At 38.2% G+C, this 27,998-nt stretch overlaps 1 protein-coding gene across 7 annotated transcripts in view; it reads left to right on the forward strand.

Annotated features, from left to right (window-relative positions):
* Window positions 1-27,998, forward strand: part of TP53BP1 (tumor protein p53 binding protein 1) — a 96,479-nt gene that overhangs the window by 29,726 nt on the left and 38,755 nt on the right. For all 7 annotated transcript variants that reach the window (XR_002078067.2, XM_053889122.1, XM_053889121.1 and 4 more), the window contains 8 exons: window positions 5,051-5,184; window positions 5,757-5,915; window positions 6,293-6,422; window positions 8,213-8,379; window positions 9,953-10,079; window positions 11,012-11,106; window positions 14,003-14,211; window positions 25,121-26,444. Coding sequence is in view for 6 of the 7 variants with exons in the window: in XM_053889122.1 (XP_053745097.1) it covers window positions 5,051-5,184; window positions 5,757-5,915; window positions 6,293-6,422; window positions 8,213-8,379; window positions 9,953-10,079; window positions 11,012-11,106; window positions 14,003-14,211; window positions 25,121-26,444 (2,345 nt within the window). In the remaining variant the exon portion in view is untranslated. The remainder of the gene's footprint in view (window positions 1-5,050; window positions 5,185-5,756; window positions 5,916-6,292; window positions 6,423-8,212; window positions 8,380-9,952; window positions 10,080-11,011; window positions 11,107-14,002; window positions 14,212-25,120; window positions 26,445-27,998) is intronic.

The raw sequence follows: 27,998 nt of genomic DNA on the forward strand, positions 1-27,998 counted from the left end.
CCCCCAGTCAGCATAACTCCTGGGAGATCTGTCCAAATTGTTGCATATATTAGTGGTTCATTACTTTTTATTGCCCAGTAGTTGTTCCATGGTATGGATATACCACAGTTTAACCGTTTACCTGTTGCAGGAGAGCTGGATTGATATGGGTTTTGGCTATTGCAAATAAAGTTGCTCTGACCTTTTGTGTGCTAGTTTTTAAGTGAACGTAATCTTTCTATCTCTGGGATAAATGGTCATTGGGAAATTGCTGGGCTGTTTGGTAGTTGTATATTTAGTTTTTTAAGAAATTGCCAAACTCTTTCTGGAGTAACTATACCATTATATAGTTTCACTAGCAGTGTAAGAGATCCAGTCTCTCGCCATTTTTACCAGCATTTAGTGTTGTCACAATTTCTTATTATGACTGTTCTGATAAATGTGTAGTGATATCACATTATTTTAATTTGCATTTCCCTAGTGGCAAATGATGTTAAAAATCTTTTGATGTGCTTATTTGCCATCTGTACATCCTTTTCAAGGAAATGTTTGTTCATGTCTTCTGTCCATTTTCTAATTGGATTTTTAAAAACTGTGTTTTTAGAGTTCTTTATATATTCTAGTTATTAGTCCTTTGTAGGCTATCTGGTTTGCACATATTTTCTCACTCTAGTTTATCTTTTCATCCTCTTCAGAAGGTTTTTCACAGAGCAGTTTTTTAATTTTAGTGAGATCTGTCAAATATTTTTAACAGAGTAATATAAATACATAATTTATTTTAAAAATAACTTATAATTAAAAGCAGAGTCCTTTCCCACCCTTGGTGTCCTTTCACAGAGGCTACGCTGTGTGTTTTAACTTCTTGGAGAGGTTATCTTCCTGGTGCTCAATAATGTTGTAAAACTAATATTTTACAATATTGTGAAACTAATACTGCCATTTCTTATTTTATCAAATTAAGACAATTCAATTCCATAATGAAAGATGAGGATTTAACTCCATACACTCCCAATTATTGATAATTATTTTAGTTCTTATGTCAGCTACTTTTGTACTTCTAAATAATGTATTTAAACCTTTGTTTTCCTTTCCATTAGCTTTAGACAGTAGAGAAAAGTTTAACCATTAGGACTGGGTTTTTTTGCCTATAATCTGATTTATTTCAAGCCTGTTTGGATTCACCTGATCATTTTACAAATATTTATTGGATATTTCCTATATGCCAAGCATTGTTGAATTTTGGAGATGCAGAGGATCAGAAAAAAAAATCATAGACCTTAATATAGCTTACATTCTTGTATGGGATATAGCAATACATGATCAATAAGTAAATAGTATGTTAGAAACTGATAAGGGCTGAAGAGAAAAATATAGCAGAGAAGGGGATAGGAAACATCAAAGGAGTTGCAAGTTTAGATAGGGTGACTTAGGGAATGCTTGGCTGATAAGACATTTGATTAAAAGTTCTTGAGTGGGGTGCCTGGGTGTCTCAGTCAGTTAAGTGTCCGCCTTTGGCTCAGGTCATGATCTCAAGGTCTAGGAGTTCAAGCCCCGCATAGGGCTCTGTGCTCACAGCTCAGAGCCCGGAGCCTGCTTTGGATTCTGTGTCTCCTTCTCTCTTTGCCCCTCCCCTGCTCGTGCTCTGTCTCTCAAAAATAAAAAAAAAAAAAACATTAAGAAAATTCTTAAGTAAGTGATCTCTGCTGTTATCTGGGGTAAGTGCAATCATTGCATAGAGAACAGCCAAGTGCAAAGGCCTTGAGTTAGGAGTGTGCCTGGAATATTTGAGAAATGGCAAGGAGTTTAGCATGGCTGGAGTAGAGTGATGGAGAGAATTGGGAGAAGAGGTCAGAAAAGTAAGGGGCACCAGAATATGTAAGGCCTTCTGGGTTACTGTGAGGAAGTCAGCTGTTACTCTTGTTGAGATAGGAAGGCATTTAAGGGTTTTGAACAGGAATGACATGATCTGACTTAGATTTTAATAGGATCACTGTGGCTGCTGGATCAAGAGTAGACAGAAGAGGGTACAATTTTTATTTGTTGATTGTACCTTGATAAAGCTGGAGAAAAAATTTAAAATCCATTTAAATTAAAAAGGAGAATGGACTGAAGGAGGAGCAAGGGCAGAGGCAGGAAGACCAAGTAGGAGACTATTGAAATAATTTAGGCAAAATGACTGTGGCTACACCAGAGTAGAAGTAGATGAGGAGTGGTGAGATTCTGGGTTTTTTTTTTTAATTTTTTTTTTTCAACGTTTTTTATTTATTTTTGGGACAGAGAGAGATAGAGCATGAACGGGGGAGGGTCAGAGAGAGGGAGACACAGAATCGGAAACAGGCTCCAGGCTCCGAGCCATCAGCCCAGAGCCTGACGCGGGGCTCGAACTCACGGCCCGCGAGATCGTGACCTGGCTGAAGTCAGACGCTTAACCGACTGCGCCACCCAGGCACCCCTGGGTTTTTTGAAAATAGGATTCAAAGGCTGATTGGATGGTGGAGTATGAGAGGAAGGAGGTAACAATGATTCTGCATTTTTGGTTTGAGTATTAGAAGAATGGGGTTGCTGCTAGATGAGATGGAAAAAGACTGCAAGAGGAGAAGGTCAGGTTTAGACATGTTGAAGTTGAGCTGCCTTTTCAATAAACAATTGGAGACACTTGATGATGTGCAAGTCTGGATGGAGCTCAGGGGGAATGACTTAAGCTGGAGATTTAAATTGCAAAGTCATAAGCATGTGGATGATATTCAAAGCCATGAGCCTGGGTAAGATCATTAAGGAGGTGAGTAAAGATGGAGAAGAGCTCCAAGGACTCACTGAACTTAGAGGTCAGGGAGGGACATGAAGGAAAACCACTAAAGGAGACTGAAGAAGAGCCAAAGTATATGGTTTGTGCTGTCTTTCATTGCTCTTCTACATTTTGTCATGTTTGCTCTTGGACTTTGTTTCCCAAGAAACTCAACTTGGGGCTATATTTCCTGAGGTTATGTAACTAGTCTTCCTGGTTACATAGGTAATGTTCTATTTTTTGTGTGTGAAAATCTTTACTAGTCCCTTTTCCTTGGATCATGGTCCCCTAACTTTGCAAATTTATGTGTTCACCTCTTTATGCTCATTATAGTTCTGCTTAGTAGTCTTTATATGAAATAATTAAATGTGTAGAAAGCTTCAAGGAAGCAAAAAATGTTATCTATAATTCTGCCACCCAGAGGCTAATTGCTGTAAACATTTTGACATATTTTCCTTCTTTTTTTGTGTGCACACTTGATAGCTGACATGTGTAGAGTAAAATTTTGTGTTTGCTGACTTTTTTGCTTAACAACATGGAGTTTTTCCCATGACAGTTAAGACTTTTTTTTAAAAATTTTTTTAACGTTTATTCTTTTTTGAGAGAGAGAGAGAGAGAGACAGAGACAGAGACAGAGCATGAGTGGGGGAGGAGCAGAGACAGAGGGAGACACAGAATCTGAAGCAGGCTTCAGGCTCTGAGCTGTCAGCACAGAGCCTGATGTGGAGCTTGAACTCATGAACTGTGAGATCATGACCTGAGCCAAAGTTGGCTGCTTAACCGACTGAGCCACCTAGGCGCCCCGACAGTTGAAACTCTTAATAAGTTTACTGAAGTTTTTTTCTTTTAAAAGTTTAAAAAAAATTTTTTTAATGTTTATTTATGAGAGAGACACAGAGGGTGGGTGGGTGAGGGGCAGAGAAAGAGGGAGACACGGAATCCAAAGCAGGCTCTAGTCTCTGAGCTGTCAGCACAGAGCCCAAAGAGGGGCTCAAACTCATGAACCACGAGATCATGACCTGAGCTGAAGTTGGCCACTTAACTGACTAAGCCACCCAGGCGCCCCTAGGTATTTCTTAATTACAGTAAACATTGAGAAATAAGTTTGCATAAGGATTTTTCTACATTTCAAATTATTTCTTAAAATTGAAATTATTGAAATTATTAGGTGTATACATTGTTTTGGAGGTTTTTTTAGAAACATTTTTGCAAATGTTCCATGTGTTCTCCAGAAACATTCTATTAGTTTATAGTAAACTCAATGGTTGAGTCTCGTAAACAGTATATGATAGTGCTTATCTGAGGTTTGGGTAGCACTGAATAGTAGTATAGTATTGACAATTTTTTTTTTTCCCAATTTGATGGGCAACAGTTGTTTTCTCTATTTTCCTACATGTTTAAGATACTTATATTCCTTTTTTATGAGTTGTCTGTCTGTTCACCTATGTCTTGGGGTTCTTCATGTGAATTCCTTCTATTTTAGGGAGACTGTTATTTTGTTCTATTTGTTGTAGTATTTTTTCCTGATTGTTGTCTTTTACTTTTATGTTTTTTGACCTGTAATCTTAACTTCTTCTAAATATACAGGCCTTTTACCAGAATTTTATTCAGACATTCTGGTTCTATGTATGTAGTCTAAGATTTTTATACTAACATATTTTTGTGTAGGGACCCTGGGTGGTTTAGTCGGCTAAGCTTCTGACTTTGGGTCAGGTCATGATCTCGTGGTCCATGAGTTTGAGCCCCGGGTCAGGCTCTGTGCTCACAGCTTGGAGCCTGGAGCCTGCTTCGGATTCTGTGTCCCTCTCTCTCTCTGACCCTCCCCCGCATTCACTCTCTCTCTCTCTCTCTCTCAAAAATAAATAAACATTAAAAAATTTTCTTAAATATTTTGGTGAACTGTGTCTGGTTCAGCTGATGTATCTTTGAGTCCCTTCACTGCATATCCAATGCATATCTTACTGTGTCACTTGTCAGTTATTCTCTTGAGAGTAAGGTTTTTCTCTCCCTGCTTATATTTTTTCGGAGAAAGTGAAAACTCAAATGTGTTTATTCCTTTCTTATGTTAAATATTTTGTGTTCTTTAATTCAGTGCAGCGTTTTGAGTTGTTATCCTTTCAGGTGCTTTCTGTAGAAAGAAGCACTGATGGGGGCGAGGCTTTTTACTTTTTTCAAATTTGCGTAAGAGGTGGTTGGTGTGTGGGCTGTTACAATAAATTTAGAAGAGTGCTTTGAGCAAAGTGTCCCAACCTATCTGAGAACACATGATTGTGTCTTTCCATGTAGTGTTTTGGGAATGTCAGTGGAATCTACTCCTCCTGTGGGAGAAGAGAAAGAAGAGGAGGTAGAAGAGAAGGAGAAGGAGGAAAAGGAAGAAGATATTAGAGATGATACTACCACACACTCCCTTGGTGCTGAAGGTAGCTTTATGCCTTTATCTAGATAGTAGATTGTTCTAAGTCCCTTTAACATAAGCATGAAGATATCCAAATTTCTCTTTGTTATCAGGTTATAGATTTCTCATCATTAAAATGAGGATAGTCATTAAGAAAGTCGCATTTGTCTAAGATATTCCCCCTAATTTGATGTTCAGGATTTGATGCTCATTGGATAGCTCTCTTTCTGCATATTGACTCTTTTTCTTGTTACATTTGGTTTTCAAATATTTTGGGAATGTATGCTTTGTGGGTGGAAGTATAATCTGAATTACTGTGTGTGTGGGTATGGTTTATGTATATCTTCAGAAAGTAGACATAGTCTACCTATATGTTAGGTGCTCAGAAGCTTTTAGAATATGTAATTTTTGTTTCGTTATGTATTTTTCCCTTTCACTTTTAGTGCCTTTATTCTTGAGTCTATTTTGAAAAACTTTGGAGGCAGGGCTTTCTTGTGAAGGACTTAAAATGACCTTTTTGTTTTGCTAAGGGACAGGACCTTACACAGTGCATAATATTGTGGGATGCTACCTAACTTCTTGGGGTTTTGTTTCTAGATCCTGCCCCAGCACAGTTGGGCTTTGGAGTTCTGGAACTCTCCCAGAGCCAGGATGTTGAAGAACATACTGTGACATATGAAGTAGACAAAGAGCCTGTACTGCCAGTAACTACCAACTCTAGTTACACTGGGCTGTCTGATGTGGATGCTAATATTGGTATGAAACATGTTTTTTGGCATTTGGAATTGTTTATAAGCATTTTCGTCCTAAGCTAGAGCTAGTTATTCATTCCTTAATACAGTTTATAACTACTAGGTTAATATAATCAAGTTAATATAGTAGGGTTGCAGAGTTGTCTGGCAAATACTTGTTAGTTGATGGGTTGCAGATTAAAAGTTTTGGAAAGGTTTGTTTTAGTTTGGTTTGGTTAGTTTTGATTAAGGTTACTGGTTATTTTCTTTTTGCATTGATGTCTGTTTATATTTTCAAATTGGACTTCTTTTGTTAAATCTTTGCCTTTAAAAAAGCATCTGGGACTGCTTCTAGTACTTTGGAAAATTAAGTATCTCCTTCCTGTCTTCTAAAACTTCAAGCAATTAAGCATGAAGAACAGTCCAATGAAGATATGCCCATGGCAGAACAGCCCAGCAAGGATGTCCCTGTGGTAGCACAGCCCAGTAAGGATGTACATGTGGTAGATGAGCAAAGTTCACCACCTGCAAGGTAAACTCTGCTCTTTTAGGTTTCTGCTATAGTACTTTATAGTTTCTAGAAAGTATTTTTAAGTTTCATACTTGTTTTACTTGGCTAGATGGAAACATTTTTAGAAATTATTGATTTTCCTCCCCCCTTGTACTGTGCATATTTCTGGTCCAGTGGAAACTAATTATTTATGAATTCTTAACCGTGTCCTTATCTTTAGGCATATTACAAAGCCATTTTATTGTTGCCGTTAATTGTAATCATGACTCCTTAATCTTTGGTTGTCATTCCTCTCTGATCTTTGTCTACAGAGACACTGTCTCTGTGGGAGGAGTTCCTATTTTCTCTATCTCTAGTGTTATGAGGAATCACATGAATATTATATTTGAAAATTTACTGTTCTTATAATTGAGGAACACCCAGATTGCTTTCAGTCGTCATGTATCCTACATCTAATAGTTTATGGTATAGCTATGGACGTATTCTTTTCCCAAGTCCTATAGTGGAATTGGTAGGAATTGGGCTTATCCTTCTGCTGTGCCTCTGGTGATTATCGTGTCCCAAACTGCATTGCCTCTGGTCAACAGCTCACGTTTGGATATGGCAGAGGAAAAGTGGGATGCGTCCAGTTTGGGAATAAGCACTTGAATAAGCATTCAGTATTTTCTTATAACTTCCTTCAATACAAATGGTGGGGAATGGAGTCCTGAACAAAGTTGACTATCAAGAGAAGTTGTTTGGTCTTTTTTTTTTCTTTTAATTTTTTAATGTTTGTTTATTTTTGAGAGAGAGAGACAGAGCACGAACAGGGGAAGGGGAAGAGCAGAGAGAGAGGAAACACAGACTCTGAAGCAGGCTCCAGGCTCCAGTTGTCAGCACAGAGCCTGATGCAGGACTTGAACCCATGAACCATGAGATCATGACCTGAGCCAAAGTCGGAGGCTTAACCGACTGAGCCACCCAGGCACCCCAAGAGAAGTTGTCTTTCTAATACAAAACACTCACCCTCACACGGGCTGACATTTTAGGTTTTTCTTTAGGAAGTTTCCCTGTAGCTAGTTTTGCTAACTTTTTAATAGGCGAACCTCCCAAGTCTCTGGAAAGGGGCCAGCAATGAGAGTTTTACATGTGTGAGTGGTATTGGTATGAAGGATTCTTGGTTTGGGGGTGAGGTTGAGCAGAACAAATGGAAAAGGTCAGCAGCAGATAATGTGTGTGGTAATAGCACAGAGGATAATTCACATCTAAACTTTGTGGAAAGTCCTCATTAGGACTGGCATTGTTGTGGTTTGGTTTAGAATCCTTCATGCTCACGTGGGTAACAGTATATGTAACAAAAATCCTTGAATCACTCATGAGAAATCATGGACAGCATGCTGCACAGCTGTGAGCAAAGTTGGAAAATTGCTGTGTGAGAGACTGAGACAAGATTTTAAATGGGCTGAGGTCTTCATGTCATTATAAAAAGTAGCTTGTTTCAACTTTGAATAAATAGAGCCCCTGGAAGTTTTGAAATTATTAGAGAACACAAAACAGGAAAGGCTTCTTCGTTTTTCTTTTCTTTTCTTTTCTTTTTTTTTTTTTTTTTTTGAGAGAGAGGAAGAGGCAGAGGGAGAGAAAGAATCTTAAGCAGTCTCCATGCTGAGTGTGGAGCCCAACCTCAATGCCCATGAGATCATGACCTGAGCTGAAATCAAGAGTCAGTTGCTCAACAGACTGAGCCACTCATGTGCCCCAGGAAAATCTTAATTCAAAGGTGAAAGCATTTGAATGTATAGCAACTTTTTCTCCTGGTGGTTTGAATTTCCTAGGTCAGAGGACATGCCTCCTTGTCGCAAAGTATCTCTTGCTGCTGTGGAAACAAAAGAACAAATACCTGCTCAAGAACTTTTGGAAGGTGGACTGCAGATTCAGAAGTCCCCAGAGCCTGAGGTTTTGTCAACTCAGGAAGACTTGTTTGACCAGAGCAATAAAACAGGTATAAAAGAGTGATTAGTTGCTGTAGCTCCTCTTCTCCGAAGATCTAAACTTTATTATTATTGTTCTGAGCCTACTGTTTGAATTAGAAGGCACTTTATAGGTATGCAGACTTGTTTGTAGTATGGAAGGAAAATACATTTCTAACTGATTAATGAGAAAGGCTTTTTGGGAATGATTGCTGTTTTACATTTTTAAAAAAAATTTTTTTAATCTTTATTTACTTTTTAAAATTTTCTTTTTTTTTAACGTTTATTTATTTTTGAGACAAAGAGAGGACAGAGTATGAACGGGGGAGGGTCAGAGAGATGGAGACACAGAATCGGAAGCAGGCTCCAGGCTCTGAGCTGTCAGCACAGAGCCCAACGCGGGGCTCGAACTCACGGACCGCGAGATCATGACCTGAGCCGAAGTCGGCCGCTTAACCGACTGAGCCACCCAGGCGCCCCTAATCTTTATTTATTTTTGAGAGACAGAGCACAAGCAGTGGGGAACAGAGAGCGAGGGAGACACAGAATCCGAAGTAGGCTCCAAGCTCCGAGCTGTCAGCACAGAACCTAACATGGGGCTTGAACTCACGAACAGTGAGGTCACCACCTGAGCCGAAGTCAGACGCCCAACCGACTGAGCCACCCACGCGCCCCTGTTTTACATTTTAACATAGTTTTCTCTCTGTGTTGGAAATGGAGATTTTGAGGAATAATATAGTAAATTTAATATTAAGGACAGAATAGCTATTAGAGTCATCATAGGTCTTCAGATCTTAATATCATGGTAATCAAGTGTTAAGTTTTTCATAATTCCCTGGGCAATAGTCTGCCTACTCATCTATTTATTAGTTAGTTCATCTGTCAGAAATAGGAAGTTATGGCCTAGCAGAAAGAAATTCCTTTATACTTGGGATTAATGCAGCTAATACCCCTGTCTGTTGCTGAGAAGTGACCAACAGGAGATTGTTCATAATATAAGTCAATAATGGCTGCTCTTGTATTCTTTTATTAACGCATTAGTATTTTCTGTCTCCTCTGAGGAGGCCCAGGTTCTAATCATGAAAACTGCATTCATATCATCAGGTGTGATGCACATTGTTTTACGTCTGCCATCTGTTTCATGGCATGAGCTTTACTTCACCATAGGTAGACCTTGGAATAAAAGGCTTACTTGCTGTTTTACAATAGAAGCTTCACAAGAAGCAGAGCAGCCAAGCAGAGGGATAAGGATTCTACCTTTTTCCTCCCAAGGTTTAATCATGATGGAAAGGACTAAGGAATATGTTTTGTCAATTCTATATTAAAGAAACCCGTAATTTAGGGAGGATGGTATTTAATGGTCACTTAGAATTTGTGTTAGCATGGCATTCCATTGATTGTACTACTATTAGAAAACAGTTTCTGCTCTCTTGGAACATGGTTGGAAACATTGATCTTACTGTTTGCAGTACTGAGTGGCTTGCTTGCTTGCTTTCTTCTTCCTCCTCTTGCTTTTTTTTTTTAAACTCAGGATTGTCAATCTGAGAAGCAAATGAAACTAGATTTTCTCTCTCTCTCTCTCTCTCTCTCTCTCTTTTAAAATAGCTTCTGATGGTTGCTCTACTCCTTCAAGGGAAGAAGGTGGATGTTCTCTGGCTTCCACACCTGCCACCACTCTGCACCTCCTGCAGCTCTCTGGTCAGAGGTCCCTTGTTCAGGAGAGTCTTTCCACGTAAGTAAGCCTAAAATAGCTCTGCCAAAGAAACATGTATCTGAGGGTCTTAGGCTAAGGTTGAAAGAGCTGAAATTGCTAGTCTAGAATTATTTTTAAAATCAAAAAGCAAACTCCAAAAAGCAAACTCTAGGCTTTAGAATTTTGGGGTTAAGAACTTAGTGGACCTATTGAAGGCAGGTAGCTCTGCTTTCCCATATGGAGGTTTTTTGTTTTTTTTTTTTTTTAGTTTTATTTATTTAAGTAATTTTTACAGTCGACTTGGGGCTCGAACTCAGAACCCTGAGATCAAGAGTCGCATGCTCTTCTGACTGAGCCAGCCAGGCACTCCCCCATTTGGAAGTTTATAATAGTAGCCCAATTGTTTCAGTAGACAGAAACTGCCCAGTTATATTCTGTTATACAACCAAAACAAGCATACTGCTCTTCTATTTGACCAGCAGTTCTTTCCATTTAACCGCATAGGGGTGGAGAATAGATTGTACTATAGTTGACCTTAGTTGGAGTTCTTTATCTCGCTGTTATGGCAAAGAGATTTGCTTTTTTTTTGAAATAAAAATGTGCATGATCTTTCTAATATTAGGTAAAATTTGGAGTATTTTTACCTCAGTTTTGCACGTGAATTTATTTTTTAGCTCTTTGTCATCTTGCTTTGCAATCATGATGTCCTTGTGTTTGATTGTTTATTTCTCTTATAATCATATGGCTTTATCCTTATTATTTTTTTTTTTTAATTCTAATTTTGGATATGTCTGGTGTGAGAAATAGTTAAGTATTATTCATGGCTCTTCCATCAGCCTCAGGTAGATGTTTGAGAGATTGCTAATAAGATTTGTTTGGATGACTTAGATATTTTTGCTATCAGAAAGTAAAAAACAAATGCACAACTGTGGCTGTGGTACAATAACCTGTGATTCTCTCTTTATATAAAGGAATTCCTCAGATCTTGTTGCTCCTTCCCCTGATGCTTTCCGATCTACCCCTTTTATCGTTCCTAGCAGTCCCACAGAGCAAGAAGGGAGAAAAGGTGAGCTCTCGTGATCTGTTGCTCTCAGATTAGACGAGCAGCAGCACTTCTTCTGCCTTGCAGAACGTACTGTTTCTTTATATGTTCAGACACTGTGACCTAAACTATTCAGTAGGACTCATGTCTATCTCCCCTTCAGGGATGTGGCCTAGTATAAGGGGCTCATTCTTATGAGAATTCTGTATTTTTGACTTAATTTTTAAAAAGATCTGTAGGGTAAAATTTGTTAAGATAGAACTCAGAATAGTATGTTATATTAGTTTATTAGTGAAGAACTGGGTTTATTACTAATAACCCAGAAGTTTCCAGCAACATGTTGACATGCTTCCAGGGAAAGGGAACCAAAAATTGTTTCTTTTGCTATTTAAATGTTATTTTTGTTATCATCAAGCAGTTTTAGTCAAAGAATGGCTAGGAGCAGGTCGTAGAAATTTTGATTTCATTCACTTCCTCCTTGGAGGACCTGGTGATTTTACATTACTTTATTCACAAGAAAGATTTCCTTTTTACTTAATTTATCTCGTTATCTATATCTCTTTTACTCTCTCTTAGTCTTATATCCAGTCACTCAAGGTATTTCTAAGTTCCTACTACTTTTACGAAGTCTTTTCCAATAAATTTCATGATTTTCTCCTTTTAATTCTTTCACATACCAATGATGGTATAATGGTTAATATTTATTAAGCACTTACGGTATGCCAGGCACTGTTTGGTGTGCTTCTCTTTGGCTCTAGGTGCTTTTCTTTGTTTTTGTTTTTGTTTTTTTTTAATTGAACCCTCACAACAATACTAAGAAATAGGTGTTACTCTTTTTTTTTTTTAATTTTAAAAAATATTTATTTTGAGAGAGAGCAGGGGAGGGGCAGAGAGAGAGGGTGAGAGAGAATCCCAAGCAAGCTCCGTGCTGTCAGTGCAGAGCCCACCATGGGGCTTGATTTCAGGAACTGTGAGATCATGACCTGAGGCAAAATCAAGAGTCAGATGTTTAACCGACTGAGCCACCCAGGCAACCCGAGGTAGATGTTTTATCTCCATTTTACAGATGAGGAAATGGAGTCACAGAGAGATTTCACAACTAAGTCATAGAGGCAGAATTTGAACTCTGGCAGCTGCCTCCAGGTCCTATGGTCTCATCTGTTTATATGCCTCCTATGATATCCTGCTGTCTCTACTCTTGAGTGATATAAATATAGAAATATGTTTAACTTTTTCAGGTTTAATTTACCCATGACAAAATGTAATCTTAACTTTCTTTTGCCATTAAATTTGGGTCTTGTTGTTTGTCTTGAAGTCAATTGTAGGTAGCCAAATAGACTGGTATCATATTAAGCATAGCATGATTAATAATATCTTTAGTAAAAAATAAAAGTCAATCCATTCCACAAAAATCCTAATGCAAGTTAAGTTTGGTTTGTACTTAAAACCATTTTTTCTATTTATAGTGTGAAAATTGAATATCACATAAATATAATTATACTAAAAATACTTTCTCCATGATTGTAAACATAATTAATACTCACTGTAGAAAGTTTGGAAAGCCCATAGGAAAGTAATAAGAAAATAAAAGTGACCTGGATACCACAATCCAGACATGATTAGCACTTGGATATATTTCCTTTCAGAGTATTTTCTATGCATAAAGAAGTATTTTACAGACTTGGGATTATGTTATATATATGATTCAGCGTTCTTTTTTATTCTTTCATATAACATACTGTATTTTCTCCTGTCAATTGTATTTTGGATTTAGTGTGTTTGCTTAACATGTGCATAACTGTTTGTGGCTCTATATATGCTTGCTTCCTTCCTTTCTTTTCTTTCTTTCTAAAATTATTAACCTTTTTATATGTAGTGCTTAGAGCAGTAGGTCCTTAATAAGTACTTTGTCATGGCGAGAGAGATGAAAATGAAACTGAAACGGTGTAATGAAAATACTTAGCACAGCTGTGCTAGCATGCCCTGCAGTACCAGATCTGGAACCTAGCATTAGACTGGAATGTGAGGTTAAATCAAGCAAAGCAGCAAGGGTAGGCACCAAGGTGAGGTATAGTCAGTAGCATGAATGTAGGTGGCAGGGAAAAACTTAGTGGTATATATAGATAATTTGTGAATGTGGTCTAGAAGGAAGCCTGTTTGGGGTCAAGTTGTAAAATAGGGGAAAAAGGGTTGATAAATCAAGACCTAGCTAGCTAGGCTGGCTCTGAGGAAGAACCTGTTAGCCTACAGGTGGGTAGTATACTATGGGAAAGCATTGGGGAGGTGGTGGTGGTGTGTGTTTGTGTTTCACTCTTGAGCAATTTATCTCAGGATTAGTGGCTTACCCTTAGTTCTTTGATAAATCACTGCTGATTGGCACTGACAGATTTTTTCTTCTTCTGTATTTTCCTGGCATTCATTTCTCTCTGCTTAGCAATTGTTAATGCAAATGTAATGAGTTCATAAATAAGTAGATTTTGGAGTGGTGAATAAATTCGCTGCCTCTCAAGGCCTGTGGCAGAATATACGATGGTTAAATTAGGTGACATTAACATGGGTGTTCCCATACAATTTGTGGAAAAACTGAGTAATGGTAGGGAAAGGGGTTCAGAGGAGCTGAGTTAATTTAACATTTCAAGGGGATGAGTGGGTATCCCCAGATGAATGCCCCCTCCCCCACCCCAATGAAATCTATATCTGAGGATTTGGAGAGTGTGGACCTTCCTCCTCCCAGGGGAAGAAAGCATTGCTAGATTTCTTAGACTCAGTCCACTATTAATCTGTCAGCTTTTCTGAAAATTAAATCATTATTTTTTTAGGAATGGAAATTGCTGTGATACAGTTGTTACTAGTGGTATTGGAACATGAGTAATATTGATGAGTGCTTATTTCTCAATTTGTTTTTCCTGTTTTAAACCAGATGAGCCAATGGACATGTCCATGTTATCAGAAGGAAAAGGAGAGTGTTTTGAGAAGAAACTACAAGATGAAGAACCATTGGAGATAGAACGCCCCCCTCTCCCACCTGAGCCCACTATATCACCTCAAGCCTCAACACCAGTGTCTCAGAGCACACCAGTCTTCACTCCTGGGTCACTGCCTATCCCATCCCAGCCTGAATTTTCTCATGTGAGTATTATAGAAGAAGTGTTTTCCTCTGAATGTCTTTTTTTTTTTTTTTAAACAATTTTTGAGGTATCATGTATAAACATAAAATTTACTGATTTCAAGTATATAATTTAGCAATATTTAGTACATTTACAGAGTTGTGCAGCTGTCATCACAATCTAGTCTTAGAACATTTCCGGAGTTACTTATGTTTAAATTTTATACTAGGTCTTTAAATTTTTGAAAATGTTAGTGCAAAATTGAAAGGGGTATTAATCATTATTCTATTTTAACACAACTGCTACTATCATTTTTGTCTTTCCACACGCCTGCTTTTTTTAAAATAAAGTTATTTATAGTGAACATACAACTTTCATCTTCTTTTTCCAGTTAACATTGCACCATAATGGTTTTTCAGTGTTACATAGTCCTTATACTGTCTTTTGAAAACTTGTATGATATTTCTCTGAGTGGATGTACCATAAGCGAATTCCCTCAGTACATTCCTGTACTGAGGGTATCAAGATGGTTTCTAGTTTTCTTTTCTTTGTTTTTTTATAAATTTTTTTTGAAAGTTTATTTATTTATTTATTTTTTATTTATTTTATTTTTTTTTTAATTTTTTTTTTAACGTTTATTTTTGAGACAGAGAGAGACAGAGCATGAATGGGGGAGGGTCAGAGAGAAGGAAACACAGAATCTGAAATAGGCTCCAGGCTCCGAGCTGTCAGCACAGAGCCTGATGTGGGACTCGAACTCGTGGACTGCGAGATCATGACCTGAGCCAAAGTCGGCCACTTAACCAACTGAGCCACTCAGGCGCCCCGAAAGTTTATTTATTTTTAGAAACAAAGCGGAGGAGAGGCAGAGAGACATAGAGAGAATCCCAGGTGGGCTCTGTGCTGACGGCAAGCCCCCAGTGTGGGACTTGAACTCAGGAACCATTAGATCACGACCTGAGCTGATACCTAGAGTCCAACACTCAACTGACTGAGCCACCCAGGCGCCCCTGGTTTCTAGTTTTCAAATGAGACGTCAGTTTTCTTCTTTTATAAAAGCAAGGGAGAACTAACATCTCTCTTGTGTAATTCTAAATTTAAATACTAAAAAAATAAAGTGCAGGTTTTATTCATAGTGAATTGAAGGTCCTTAACTAAATCTAAGTGACTATATTATATGTTCAATCTAAATGCCTCCTTTTAACAGACTAATTGAGAGGATTGTTTTTAGTGTTACTGGGAAAACTTCTTTCATGTCTTTCAGTTTACAGATGTTATAACAAAAGTATATTTAAAAATGAATAATAATGAAATACATTTTAAATTTAGTGTAGAGGAGACATTAGGAAGAAAGTAGTTTAATTGCTTTCTGGAGTTTTAAAACTTGTTAAAAATTACATTTTATGCCAATCAGAAGCGATTTGGTGGCATGGTTAATAACGACTCTGGAGTCAGAACTTCTAGACTTAACTCCTGGTGCTGCCATTATTACCTTTGTGACGAGTTAAAACTGAGCCTCACTTTCCTCATCAAATCATATGGAGATATGGATACTACCTACCTCGTAGAAAGGCTTTTTCTTGTGTTATTTATCTCTGTAACTCTACATATCATGATTATACTTTCACGCATTCTTTAAAAATTTTTTTTAGCTGGGGCGCCTGGGTGGCTCAGTCGGTTGGGCGACCTACTTTGGCTCAGGTCATGATCTCGCGGTCCGTGAGTTCGAGCCCCGCATCGGGCTCTGTGCTGACAGCTCACAGCCTGGAGCCTGTTTCAGATTCTGTGTCTTCCTGTCTCTCTGGCCTTCCCCCATTCATGCTCTGTCTCTCTCTCTCTCTCTCTAAAATGAATAAACATTAAAATAAATAAATGAAAATTAAAAAAATTAAAAAAATTTTTTTTAGCTATTTCTCCATCTTCCTAGTACAGTTACATTATAATTTTGTTTAAATCATGATTGAGTTTGCATTATTATGAACACTATTATTGTAAACACCATTCAGAGCAGAATCTGTGGAATATTATTATTTTTCATGTTTACATCGCTTCTTGTTTTTATTCTGGAATTGATAATTGTTGCATTTGTTTAGTTTTCTACAATTTTCTTCCATCAATCCTAGGCTCTCCACCAGTTGTCATAATCTCCTCAAGATGTTTGAGGCCCTCAAACTTTATCTCTTTGAAGAAACCTCTTGGAGACTCCAAATTTCTAATCTGTGTTGTTGCCTTTTGTGCCTGGTGCATCACTCACTTCCTTTTCACTGTAGTCCTTGGAGGTTGTTCTTATTTGAAATTTTTCCTATAATAGAATACTTATTGTTTGGATGTTGAAATAATTAGTTTTGGAATTTTCTTGTTTTGTTGTTTCTCTTTAATTTTCTGGGGGATTTCCTCAACTATCTTTAAAAAAAAAAGTAGTTTTGGGGGCACTGGGTGGCTCAGTCAGTTAAGCATCTGACTTTGGCTCAATTCATGATCCCACAATTCATGAGCTTGAGCCCTGCTTCTTCAGGTGAGCTCGAAGCTTGCTTTAGGTGAACATGAGTCCCGTTTCTAGTGAGGCCCCCTTCTCTCTCTCACTCTCTCTCTGCCCCTCAGGGGATTCTCTGTCTCCACCCTTGCTCACTTGAGCCTCTCTATCTCTCAAAAAAAAAAAAAACAAAAAACCCAAAACAAAAAAACCTAAAACTAGTTTTGGGGGCACCTGGGTGGCTTAATTGGTTAAGTGTTTGAGTCTTGATTTCGGCTCAGGTCATGATCTCATGGTTTGTGAGATTGAGCCCCATGTTGCGCTGTGAGCACAGAGCCTGCTTGGGATTCTCTCTCTCCTTCTCTGTCACTTGCACACTCTCTCTTTTTCAAAACAAATAAACATTAAAAAAAATAGCCTTATTGAGATAATTGAGATATAATTCACATACAGTATTGTTCACCTTTTTTAGCTTTTATTTTTATTTTTTTATTAAAAAGTTTTTTTTTTACTTTTATTATTTTAAATTTACATACAAATTAGCATATAGTGCAACAATGATTTCAGGAGTAGATCCCTTAATGTCCCTTACCCATTTAGCCCATCCCCCCTCCCTTCCCCCCTCTACTAACCCTCCCTTTGTTCTCCATATTTATGAGTCTCTTATGCTTTGTCCCCTCTCCCTGTTTTTATATTACTTTTGTTTCCCTTCCCTTATGTTCATCTGTTTTGTCTCTTAAAGTCCTCATATGAATGAAGTCATATGATACTTGTCTTTCTCTGAGTAATTTCACTTAGTGTAAAACCCCCAATTCCATCCATGTAGTTGCAAATGGCAAGATTTCATTCTTTTTGATTGCTAATACTCCATTGTATATATATACCACATCTTCTTTATCCATTCACCCATCGATGGACATTGGGCTCTTTCCATACTTTGGCTATTGTTGATAGTGCTGCTATAAACATTGGGGTGCATGTTTCCTTTTGAAACAGCACACCTGTATCCCTTGGATAAATAAATACCTAGTAGTGCAATTGCTGACTCGTAGTATAGTTCTAATTTTAATTAAAAAAAAAAAATTTATTTTTTTAACGTTTATTTATTTTTGAGACAGAGCATGAACAGGGGAGGGGCAGAGAGAGAGGGAGACACAGAATCCAAAACAGGCTTCAGGCTCTGAGCTGTCAGCACAGAGCCCGACATGGGGCTCGAACTCACGGACCACGAGATCATGACCTGAGCCGAAGTCGGACGCTTAACCGACTGAGCCACCCAGGCGCCCCCTATTTTTAGTTTTTTGAGGAATCTCCATACTGTTTTCCAGAGTGGCTGCACCAGCTTGCATTCTCATGAAAAAAAAATTTTTTTTAATGTTTATTTTTGAGAGAGAGAGACAGACATGGCATGAGTGGGGGAAGGACGGAATGATATGGAGACACACAATCCAAAGCAGGCTCCAGGCTCTGAGTTGTCAGCACAGAGCCCAATGTGGGGCTCAAACTCACGAACTGCGAGATCATGACCTGAGCTGAAGTCGGATGCTTAACCGACTGAGCCACCCAGGTGCCCCTCCAATGGGTTTTAGTATATTCACAGAGTTGTGCAGTTAGTGCACAATCTAATTTTAGAACATTTTCATCTCTCTTCTTCCCTTCAAAATATCCCATCCCCTTTAGCAGTCACTCCTGTTTCTCCTATCTCCAGCCCTAGTCAACCACTAATCACTGTCTCTCTCTAGGTTTGCCTGTTCTGGACATTTCATAAGTGGAATTATACATTATGTAGTCTTTTATGATTGGTTTCTTTAATTTAGCTGTTTTCACAATTCATTCACGTTGCGGCATGTATCAGAACTCTATTCCTTTCTTATTCTGAATAATACTACATTTTATGTATATAGCACATTTTATTCATTCACTCATCAGTCGATGGACATTTGGGTTGTTTTCCATTTTTTGCTTATTGTGAATAATGCTACTGTGTACATTCACGCACAAGTTTTTATGTGGACATGTGTTTTTATTTCTCTTGTATATATGCCTAGGAGTGCATTTGCCAGGTTCAGCCTTCTTTTGACCTTTCTCTGAGTTATTTCTACTTATGGGTTTTTATTTATTTAAAAAAGTTTTTTAAATGTTTTATTTATTTGTGAGAGACAGAGACAGAGCATAAGTTGGGGAGGGCAGAGAGAGGGAGACACAGGATCTGAAGCAGGCTCCAGGCTCTGAGCTGTCAGCACAGAGCCCGATGACATAGGGCTCAAACCCACAAACTGTGAGATCATGACCTGAGCTGAAGTCAGACACTTAACTGACTGAGCCAGCCAGGCACCCCTCTACTTTTGGGCTATTTTTCTCTGAATGTGCTTTCTTTTTATTAAAAAAATAATATTTTGTCTTGTGTTATAGATATAGTATCTTGTCTCCCTAAGGTTATTAGTAACAGTTTTTTAAAAGATACTGATTTATTTAGAGAGAGAGCACATGCGTGGGGATGGGCAGAGAGAGAGGGGAGAGGGGAGAGAGAGAATCCCAGGCAGGCTTCATGCTCAGTGCGGAGCCCGACGTGGGGCTCCATCCCATGACCATGAAATCATGACTTGAGCCGAAATCAAGAGTCAGATGCTTAACCAACTGAGCCACCCAGGTGCCCCTATTAATTGTAGTTTTTTTGAGACATTTTCTACTCCCTGGAATAGTCATGCTTCTTCAAATAGATTTTAGTTAGTTTTGATGCTTCATTTAAAAAAATTTCTTTTTAATGTTTGAGAGAGAGAAAGAGTGCAAGTGGGGAGGGGGCAGAGAGAGAGAGAGGGAGACACAGAATCCTTAGCAGGCTCCAGGCTCTGAGCTGTCAGCACAGAGCCTGATGTGGAGGTCAAACCCACAAACCGTGAAAACATGACCTGAGCTGAAGTCAGACGCTTAACTGACTGAGGCACCCAGGCGCCCTTAGATGTTTCATTTTCGAATTGAATGGTTCCTTCAAGTGTCTGATAATCCTTGATTGTTTGCTCAAAGACAGTCTGATTAGAACTTCTGAACATTAGATGTTCTGAGCTGGTGGTGGGTGCTTATTTCTGGGATTCACTGTGATGTGATCTGCTGGGCCATTTTGGGGGTCTGCTAGTATTAGTATTTTGATTTATCTCGGCTTGGTCAGGTTCCCCAGAAAAATGTCTAATTTCCTGTCTGCTGGCTGCCATTGTTCTAGAGGTCTGTTGACAGAAGAGGGCTGGGGGTGTTGAGAGTCAGGTTTAGGTTCCATTCAATAGGTAAATTTTCACTTAATCTCCCTGTTTTCAGTATGGTACTTTCTGATAATTATTCCTCTTTTTCTTCAGGGATGCTCTGTTTTACTCCAGGGCAGAGGAGGGTCAGGGAGAGAGGATCTGAGAGCTGAACTGCTCCTTTTTTTTTTTTTTTTTTTTTTAGTTTATTTATTTTTTGTAATCGCTATACCCAGCGTGGGGCTCGAAATCACGACTCCAGAGATCAAGAGTCACATGCTCTACTGACTGAGCCAGCCAGGCGCCCCTGAACTGCTTCTTAAATAGCTTTGCAACCAGTCCTCCTCCTGTTTTTAGCTCCACCCTCACAACTTCCAGACTCACCTGATGCTGCTGCCAAGTCCTGAATCTTTTTTGGGCATGGTGGTTCTGGGGTGTAATTTGGGTTGCTTCTTGGCTTTCTCTACTGCTGGCTTAGAATTCAGCTTCCACTAGTCTGTGAAATAGATGATCATTCTTCCAAAATTCTGTTGCTGTTATCTTTTCTTCTGGTTTTTTTTTTTTTTTCCCTTGAAAAATCATGTTTAAAAAATTTTTTCCTTTACTGTTGCTTAGTGGGGTTTTGGAGAAGAGTTAAGTGTGTGTATTAAATCCACCATCATAATTTAGAAGTTGTATACATTTTTGCCCCTATATATTAAACTTCTTACATTTTATTCTTAATGGCTAACTTTTGCATATCTGTTATTTTGTCTGTACCATGGTTACTGGAGTCCAAGTCAGTCTAATTTTGATGTTGTAAGATCTAAATATTTATCAAATACTGATAAAAAGGTAATTGAGATAAAGGTAATTTTGTGTATTTTTTCTTTCTTTTTAGTAGTTATTTTGAGAGTGTGTACATGTCTGTGCACATACTCATGCGTGCGGGGGAGGAGCAGAGAGAGAGAGAGAGAGAGAGAGAGAGAGAGAGAAAGAGAGAAAGAAAGAATCCCAAGCAGGCTCTGTGGTATCAGTGCAGATCTGATTCAGGGCTTGATCCCATGAACCTCGAGGTCACAAACTGAACTGAAATCAAGATTGGGAAGCTTATGGGGCGCCTGGGTGGCGCAGTCGGTTAAGCGTCCGACTTCAGCCAGGTCACGATCTCGCGGTATGTGAGTTCGAGCCCCGCGTCAGGCTCTGGGCTGATGGCTCGGAGCCTGGAGCCTGTTTCCGATTCTGTGTCTCCCTCTCTCTCTGCCCCTCCCCCGTTCATGCTCTGTCTCTCTCTGTCCCAAAAATAAATAAAAAAAAAACGTTGAAAAAAAAAATTAAAAAAAAAAAAAAGATTGGGAAGCTTAACTGACTGAGCTGCCCAGGCACCCCTATCTTTTTTAATGTATTTGTTAATTATATAGCCGTTTTGACCCTTGACTAGGATGTAAGGGATGATGAGAGGATTAGTACTTGATGCTTTTCTCAGTTTTGATATACATAATAATTTTGGGAATGAAAAATCAGATTATAGATGATTATATGAATAGCTCTTAAACTCCGTGTATGTGAAACCAGATTTTGATTAGCTGGATAATGTGGATTTAGGTCTGTAATGAATCTAGACTTAAAGATTGACTCACACTGAGCATAGTCCTGACAGTTCTCCGTCAGTCTTTATCCAGACCCCTGAGGGGATTCTCTTCACTTAGCTCAGTTTTTCTGACCAGGTCTTCAGGGAGTCTCAGTACTGTGGATTATTTTGGGTCAGACACTCAGAGGCTAGCTAGGATCAGGTAGTCTTTATAAATAATAGCTTGTTGGGGCGCCTGGGTGGCTCAGTCGGTTAAGCATCTGACTCTTGATTTTTGGCTCATGTCACGATCTCATTGTTCCTGAGTTTTAACCCCGCATCGGGCTCTGTGCAGACAGTGCAGAGCCTGCTTGGGATTTTCTTTTAACCTCTCTGTTCCTTCACCACTTGTGCTCTTTTGCTCTCTCTCAAAATAAATAAACTTAAAACAAAAATTAAAAAAAAAAAAAAAAGAAATAGTAGCTTATTGATGGGCTGTTTAGCCCCTAAAATTTTACTCTGACTGAAGTTCTACATATATTGAATACAAATCCTGTAAAAATATAAAATTATACCAGTATTTACTCTGATAATGCTTAAAAGGTATTCATAATTGGGGGCAACTACTTAATGGATATGTGGTTTCTTTTTGGAGTGATGAAAATTTTTTTAACTAGATAGAGGTGGTAGTGGTTACACTACATTGTAAGTAAGTGTTTACTCCGGAGTGGTTAATTTTATGTTATGCGAATTTCACTTAAGAGATACTCATAGTTTATGGGGCGCCTGGGTGGCTCAGTCAGTTAAGCCTCAGACTTTGCCTCAGGTCATGAGTTCAAGCCCGCATCGGTTGGATTCTGTGTCTCCCTCTCTCTCTGCTCCTCCCCTGCTTGCATTTTGTCTCTCTCAAAAATGAATAAACGTTAAAAAAGTTGATTAGTAGTGTCTTATATATGAGCTTTTGTAAAATGACTTATTTTGTAATAAAAATTTCTTATAGAGGATGTCTAATATAGAGATAAATGAAAATAAGATCATTACTTATTCTGTCTCAGAAATAGACTTTTGGGGCCCCTGGGTGACTCAGTCAGTTAAGCATACAACTTCAGCTCAGATCATGATTGCATGGTTTGTGAGTTCGAGCCCTGTGTCGGGCTCTGTGCTGACAGCTTAGAGCCTGGAGCCTGCTTCAGATTCTGTGTCTCCCTCTCTCTGTGCTCCTCCCCTGCTCATGCTGTCTCTTTCCCTAAAAAAATAAACATTTAAAAAAATTTTTTAAAAAGAAATAGCCACTTTTCACCTTTTTGTGTGTGTTTAAGAATTCATGAAAATCATAGAAAAATGTATAAAAAGTCTACAGTAAAATATATGTTCACATACTTTTTTTTTTTACTAAAATAGAAACGGCTTCTATTTAATGCATAGCCTGAATGTTTTTCTCTTTTAATATTCATCTAAAATTTTATGTAGATAACACTCACATGATGGAATACTTTGTATCCTAATTTTTATTTTATTTTTACTATTTAACATTTATTTCTTGAGAGAGAGAGAAAGCGTGCATGCAAGCAGGGGAGGGGCAGAAAGAGAGGGAGACACAGAATCTGAAGCAGGCTCTGGGCTCAGCTGTCATGACAGCACAAAGCCCGATGCAGGGCTCAAACTCACAGACTATGAAATCATGACCTGAGCTGAAGTCAGACGCTTAACTGACTGAGGTATCCAGGCACCCCTGTATCATAATTTTTAAGTGAATCTTCTCTTATAAGGTATTTTATATTGTTTCCTATTCTAAATAATACATTTGCACTGAACAGTATTGTAGCTAAGTAGCAGTGTACTTCGATCAAATCATTTCCCAGAATCGGAATTCTTGGGTGAGAGAGTATATGAAGTTTCAAGGCTATTGTTTATTGTCCTAGTGCCATTTAGAAATGTTGAACCAATTTATACTTACTTTGTCACACCTGAGAATATGAGCAGTCTTAAATTTATGACTTTTTTTTTTAAATTTTTCTTTTATGTTTATTTATTTCTGAGACAGAGGGAGACAGAGCATGAGAGGGGGAGGGGCAAAGGGAGAGAGAGAGACCCAGAATCGGAAGCAGGCTCCAGGCTCCGAGCTGTCAGCACAGAGCCTGACGCGGGGCTTGAACTCACATACTGTGAGATCATGACCTGAGCCGGTCACTCAACCGACTGAGCCACCCAGGTGCCCCAAATTTATGACTTTTTATAATCTGAAAGGGTAAACGATAACAGGAGACATTGGAATAACAGCATTTATGGAGTATACAGAATTTTTGGCAACTTAATTTTGATTTTCTCTTTCCCTTAAAAATCATAGGAAATTAATGCCTTATCATCTAAGTTTAGAGTTTTATAGCATTTATGTCAGGTAAAATAACACATTAAATGTAAGTTCTTACATAAAAACATATCTAAGCTTTGGGTTGTTTTCTCTTTTTTTATATTAAGGTGGTGTTTAAAATAAAATGCCATCTTAATTGGGGAGTTTGGTGAATTTTGGTTGTTGTGTCCAAATGTGTAGACACCACCACCACCACATTCATCAAAGTGCAGAACAGTTTCCTCACCCTAAGAAGTTTCTTCATAATCCTTTGCAGTTGATTCATCCTCCCCATCTCCTGACCCCCTATTCTATTTTAGTCAACCACTTGTTTGCCTTCTGTCACTATATTTTTGGGTTTTTTTTTTTTTTTTTTTGAGAATTTCATATAGTTGGGATCATGAAGTGTATATGGTCTTTTGTTTGAGTTCTTTAGCTTAGCATTTTTTGAGGTTCATTCATATTATTGCATGTAATAACATCCGATTCCTTTTCATTGTTGAGTAGTATCCCATAATATAGATATCCACAATTTGTTTATTCACTAGTTGATGAACACTTGAGTTGCTTCCAGTTTTGAACTGTTATGAGTAACACTGCTATAAGCATTTGCATCCACATCTTGGAGCGGACATAGGATTTTATTTCTCTTAGGTAAATACTTAACAAGTGGAATTTCTGGGTCATATGGTAATGTATGTTTAACCTTAGAAGATACTGTCATTCTCTTTTCCCTTTTGCATTCCCACCAGCAGTGTATGAGAGTTACAGTTGTTTGATATCCTCACCAACAGGATGTAGTCGTTTTAATTTCAGCCATCCCTGTTGGTATGTACTGGTGTCTGTTGACTGATGATATTGAAAGCTTTGGATTTTAACCTCTATTTTATGAATACTAGCATATTTTGAGATGGTGGGAAGTAAAATAAGCATATATTCCTTTGTGAGAAATGAAGTGGGCCGTGTAAGCATGTGTTTAAATGATTACTGTGTGATTGAGGGCCTATCAAATATGTGACAAGATTTTAGTAGCTTGGTGATGTACAGTTAAATTTAAGTGTCTTCCTACCTTTAGAAGGATAAGTTAATACTTTAATGTTTCTGATTGTATTATCTAGATGAGTGATTCATAGGAAAAGGATTAAATGAGTGGCTTAGATTGTAGAAAAGACTGGTGACTTAGGAATTTTGTATTTCTGAGATTATGGCCCTAGAGTTCTATAATTCTTGAATAATTGCTTTAGAAATTTTAGATGAATTCAAGGATTAGATATAAAAGAAATAGGATTATGAAGAAATGATTTATTTCTTTTTGTTCCTCCTTAGGACATTTTCATTCCATCCCCAAGTTTGGAAGAACGATCAAATGATGGGAAGAAAGGTGGAGATTTGCACAGTTCATCTTTGACTGTTGAGTGTTCTAAAACTTCAGAGATTGAACCAAAGAATTCCACTGAGGATATTGGGCTATCTTTGACAGGGGATTCTTGTAAGTTGATGCTTTCTACAAGTGAGTATAGTCAGTCCCCGAAGGTGGAGAGCTTGAGTTCTCACAGGATTGGTGAAGATGGGGAGAACACACAGATTGAGGATACTGAACCCATGTCTCCAGTTCTTAATTCTAAACTTGTTCCTGCTGAAAATGATAATATCCTGATGAATCCATCACAAGATGGCCAAGTAGAACTGAATCAGAAGGATAAAACAAAGGGGGATGACACAGAAACCAGAGATGACGTAAGTATTTTAGCCACTGATTGCAAAGGCAGAGAAGAGACTGTAGCAGAAGATGTTTGTATTGATCTCACTTGTGATTCAGGAAGTCAGGCAGTTCCTTCTCCAGCTACTCGATCTGAGGCACTCTCTAGTGTTTTAGATCAGGAGGAAGCTATGGAAATTAAAGAACATCATCCAGAGGAGGGGTCTTCAGGGTCTGAGGTGGAAGAAATCCCAGAGACTCCTTGTGAAAGTCAAGGAGAAGAGCCCAAAGAAGAAAATATGGAGAGTGTCCCATTGCACCTTTCTCTGACTGAAACTCAGTCCCAAGGATTGTGTCTTCCAAAGGAAATCCCAAAACAAGAATGCCAGGAAGCTATGGAAGTTGAAACCAGTGTGATTAGTATTGATTCCCCCCAGAAGATTCCAGTTCTTGACCACGAATTGGAACATAAGGATCAGGAGGCTTGGGAAGAAGCTACTTCAGAGGATTCAAGTGTTGTCATTGTAGATGTGAAGGAACCATCTCCCAGAGTTGATGTTTCTTCTGAACCTTTAGAGGGAGTGGAGAAATGCTCAGATTCCCAGTCGTGGGAGGATGATGCTCCAGAAATAGAACCATGTGCTGAGAATAGAGTTGACACCCAGGAAGAAAAGAGTGCAGAATATGAAGGAGATGTGAAATCAGTGACTGCCGAAAAGGAACCTATAGAGGTGCACTCTCCACAGCCTCCCTTGACTTTAGTGAGAGCAGATGATGCTCTGAGACCTGACCAGGAGATGCAGCAAGCTGAACCTCAAGAGAAAACTGGTAACTCATTACCAAAAGACTCAGAAATAGCTAATGCAAAGCAGCTGGGCTCAGGCGTAGAAACCCAGCAGCTGGAGAAGGCCTCTGCCCATGCTTCACAAAGCTTCTGTGAAAGCTCTAGTGGTGAGTGTGCTTATAAATTGTTCTGTTTCCAATCAAAGTATAATTTGGAATAGAAGGTAGGAGAGTACCGTGCTTATGTCAGGGGTGAAAATTAACTTGGAATTATGTTTATGAAGAGCCAGTCATAGTTGGGGAAATAAAGAAATTGCATTATGTATTTCTTTTGTAGCTGTAATTGTGGAATCATCCGAGGTTTATCAGCTTTATAACTCAGGAATAATCAGCATGAATTTTCTAGGTATTTAGAAATTGTAACAATCTGGTGTTTTCTACTTGGGTCCCAACCTTGCTCATATTTTTATATTTTGACAGTTACCTTGAAATAAAAGGATTTTTTTTTTTTGATTACCCTACATAGTAAAATATTTAGAATTTTGTTAATGAGTGTACTGTTATTTTATTTTTTTTTCTTTTTATGGGCATTAGGTAAAGTTTCTGAATTTTGTTCAACATATATACATCTTAAACCTTAAATTTGAAGGGGCACCTGGGTGGCTCAGACGGTTGAGTGTCTGACTTTGGCTCAGGTCTTGATCTCATGGTTTGTGAGTTCAAGCCCCACATTGGGCTCACTGCTGTCAGTTTGTCAGTGCAGAGCCTGCTTCAGATCCTCTGTCCCCCTCTGTCTGCCCCTCCCCTGTTTGCATTCTCCCCCAAATAAGTAGATATTAAAAAACAAAAACAAAACCCTTAAACCAGAAAAGATAATTAGTCTATGTTCTTTAGCTATTTTACCTAAGACCAGAATGAGAATACTTTCTGAATGCCCAGATTTAGTATAATTTGAAAACAAAACAATCTCTTAAAAACAGAAAAATGAAAACAAAATACAAATTTAAGAAAACAAGTCCCCAAGTATATCGAAGTGAGAAACCGTATTTGGGCAGCCTCATAGCTATTAGTATAGGTGATCAGACCTTTTGATGTTCCTGGAACAGTCCCAGTTTATACTTCTTGTCTAGGTGTGATTATTATTAGTACTTTTTTTTTTACTTTCAAAATTGCCCCTATCATTAGGTTTTATATTCAGGATTCTTTTTTTTTTTTTCTTTTTTAGAACAAGAAATTGTTATAACTGGAAGGAAGTTAAAAGAGTTATGGGTTCGTTCTCTTCTTTCTAAAGTCATAGCTAGTTAATAATTGAGGTGGAACTAGAACCTAGGTCTGCTGATTCTGAACTCTATGCTTTTTACTCCTGTAAGACTATGTAATATAGTTTCTCTGAATCTGACAAATTATGGCAAAGAACTATCTGAATGATCTAATATCTTGTATTGTTGAATATTTTTAAAAATTGTTTTATATCTAAATACTGTTACTGACCTAGGCTAAGAAAGCATTAGGGCCTATAAATTGTTTTAATATGGTTGCTTAGGAGTATTTTTTAATTATCTTAGCACTTGAATGCAAAAGAAGCTTCTAAAACATTGGGGTATTAGTTGTATCATTTTAACATGAATTCTTGCTCCATGAATTCTTGCTTACATCATGAACTGCCCGGGCCAGCTCTTTTTTATAGTAGACACTGTGATAGTAAAAACTTACTTTACTAAT

This window comes from Panthera pardus, unplaced genomic scaffold (assembly GCF_024362965.1).
Source record: "Panthera pardus isolate Hobbes unplaced genomic scaffold, ASM2436296v1 HiC_scaffold_24, whole genome shotgun sequence".
NCBI classification, from domain to species: domain Eukaryota; kingdom Metazoa; phylum Chordata; class Mammalia; order Carnivora; family Felidae; genus Panthera; species Panthera pardus.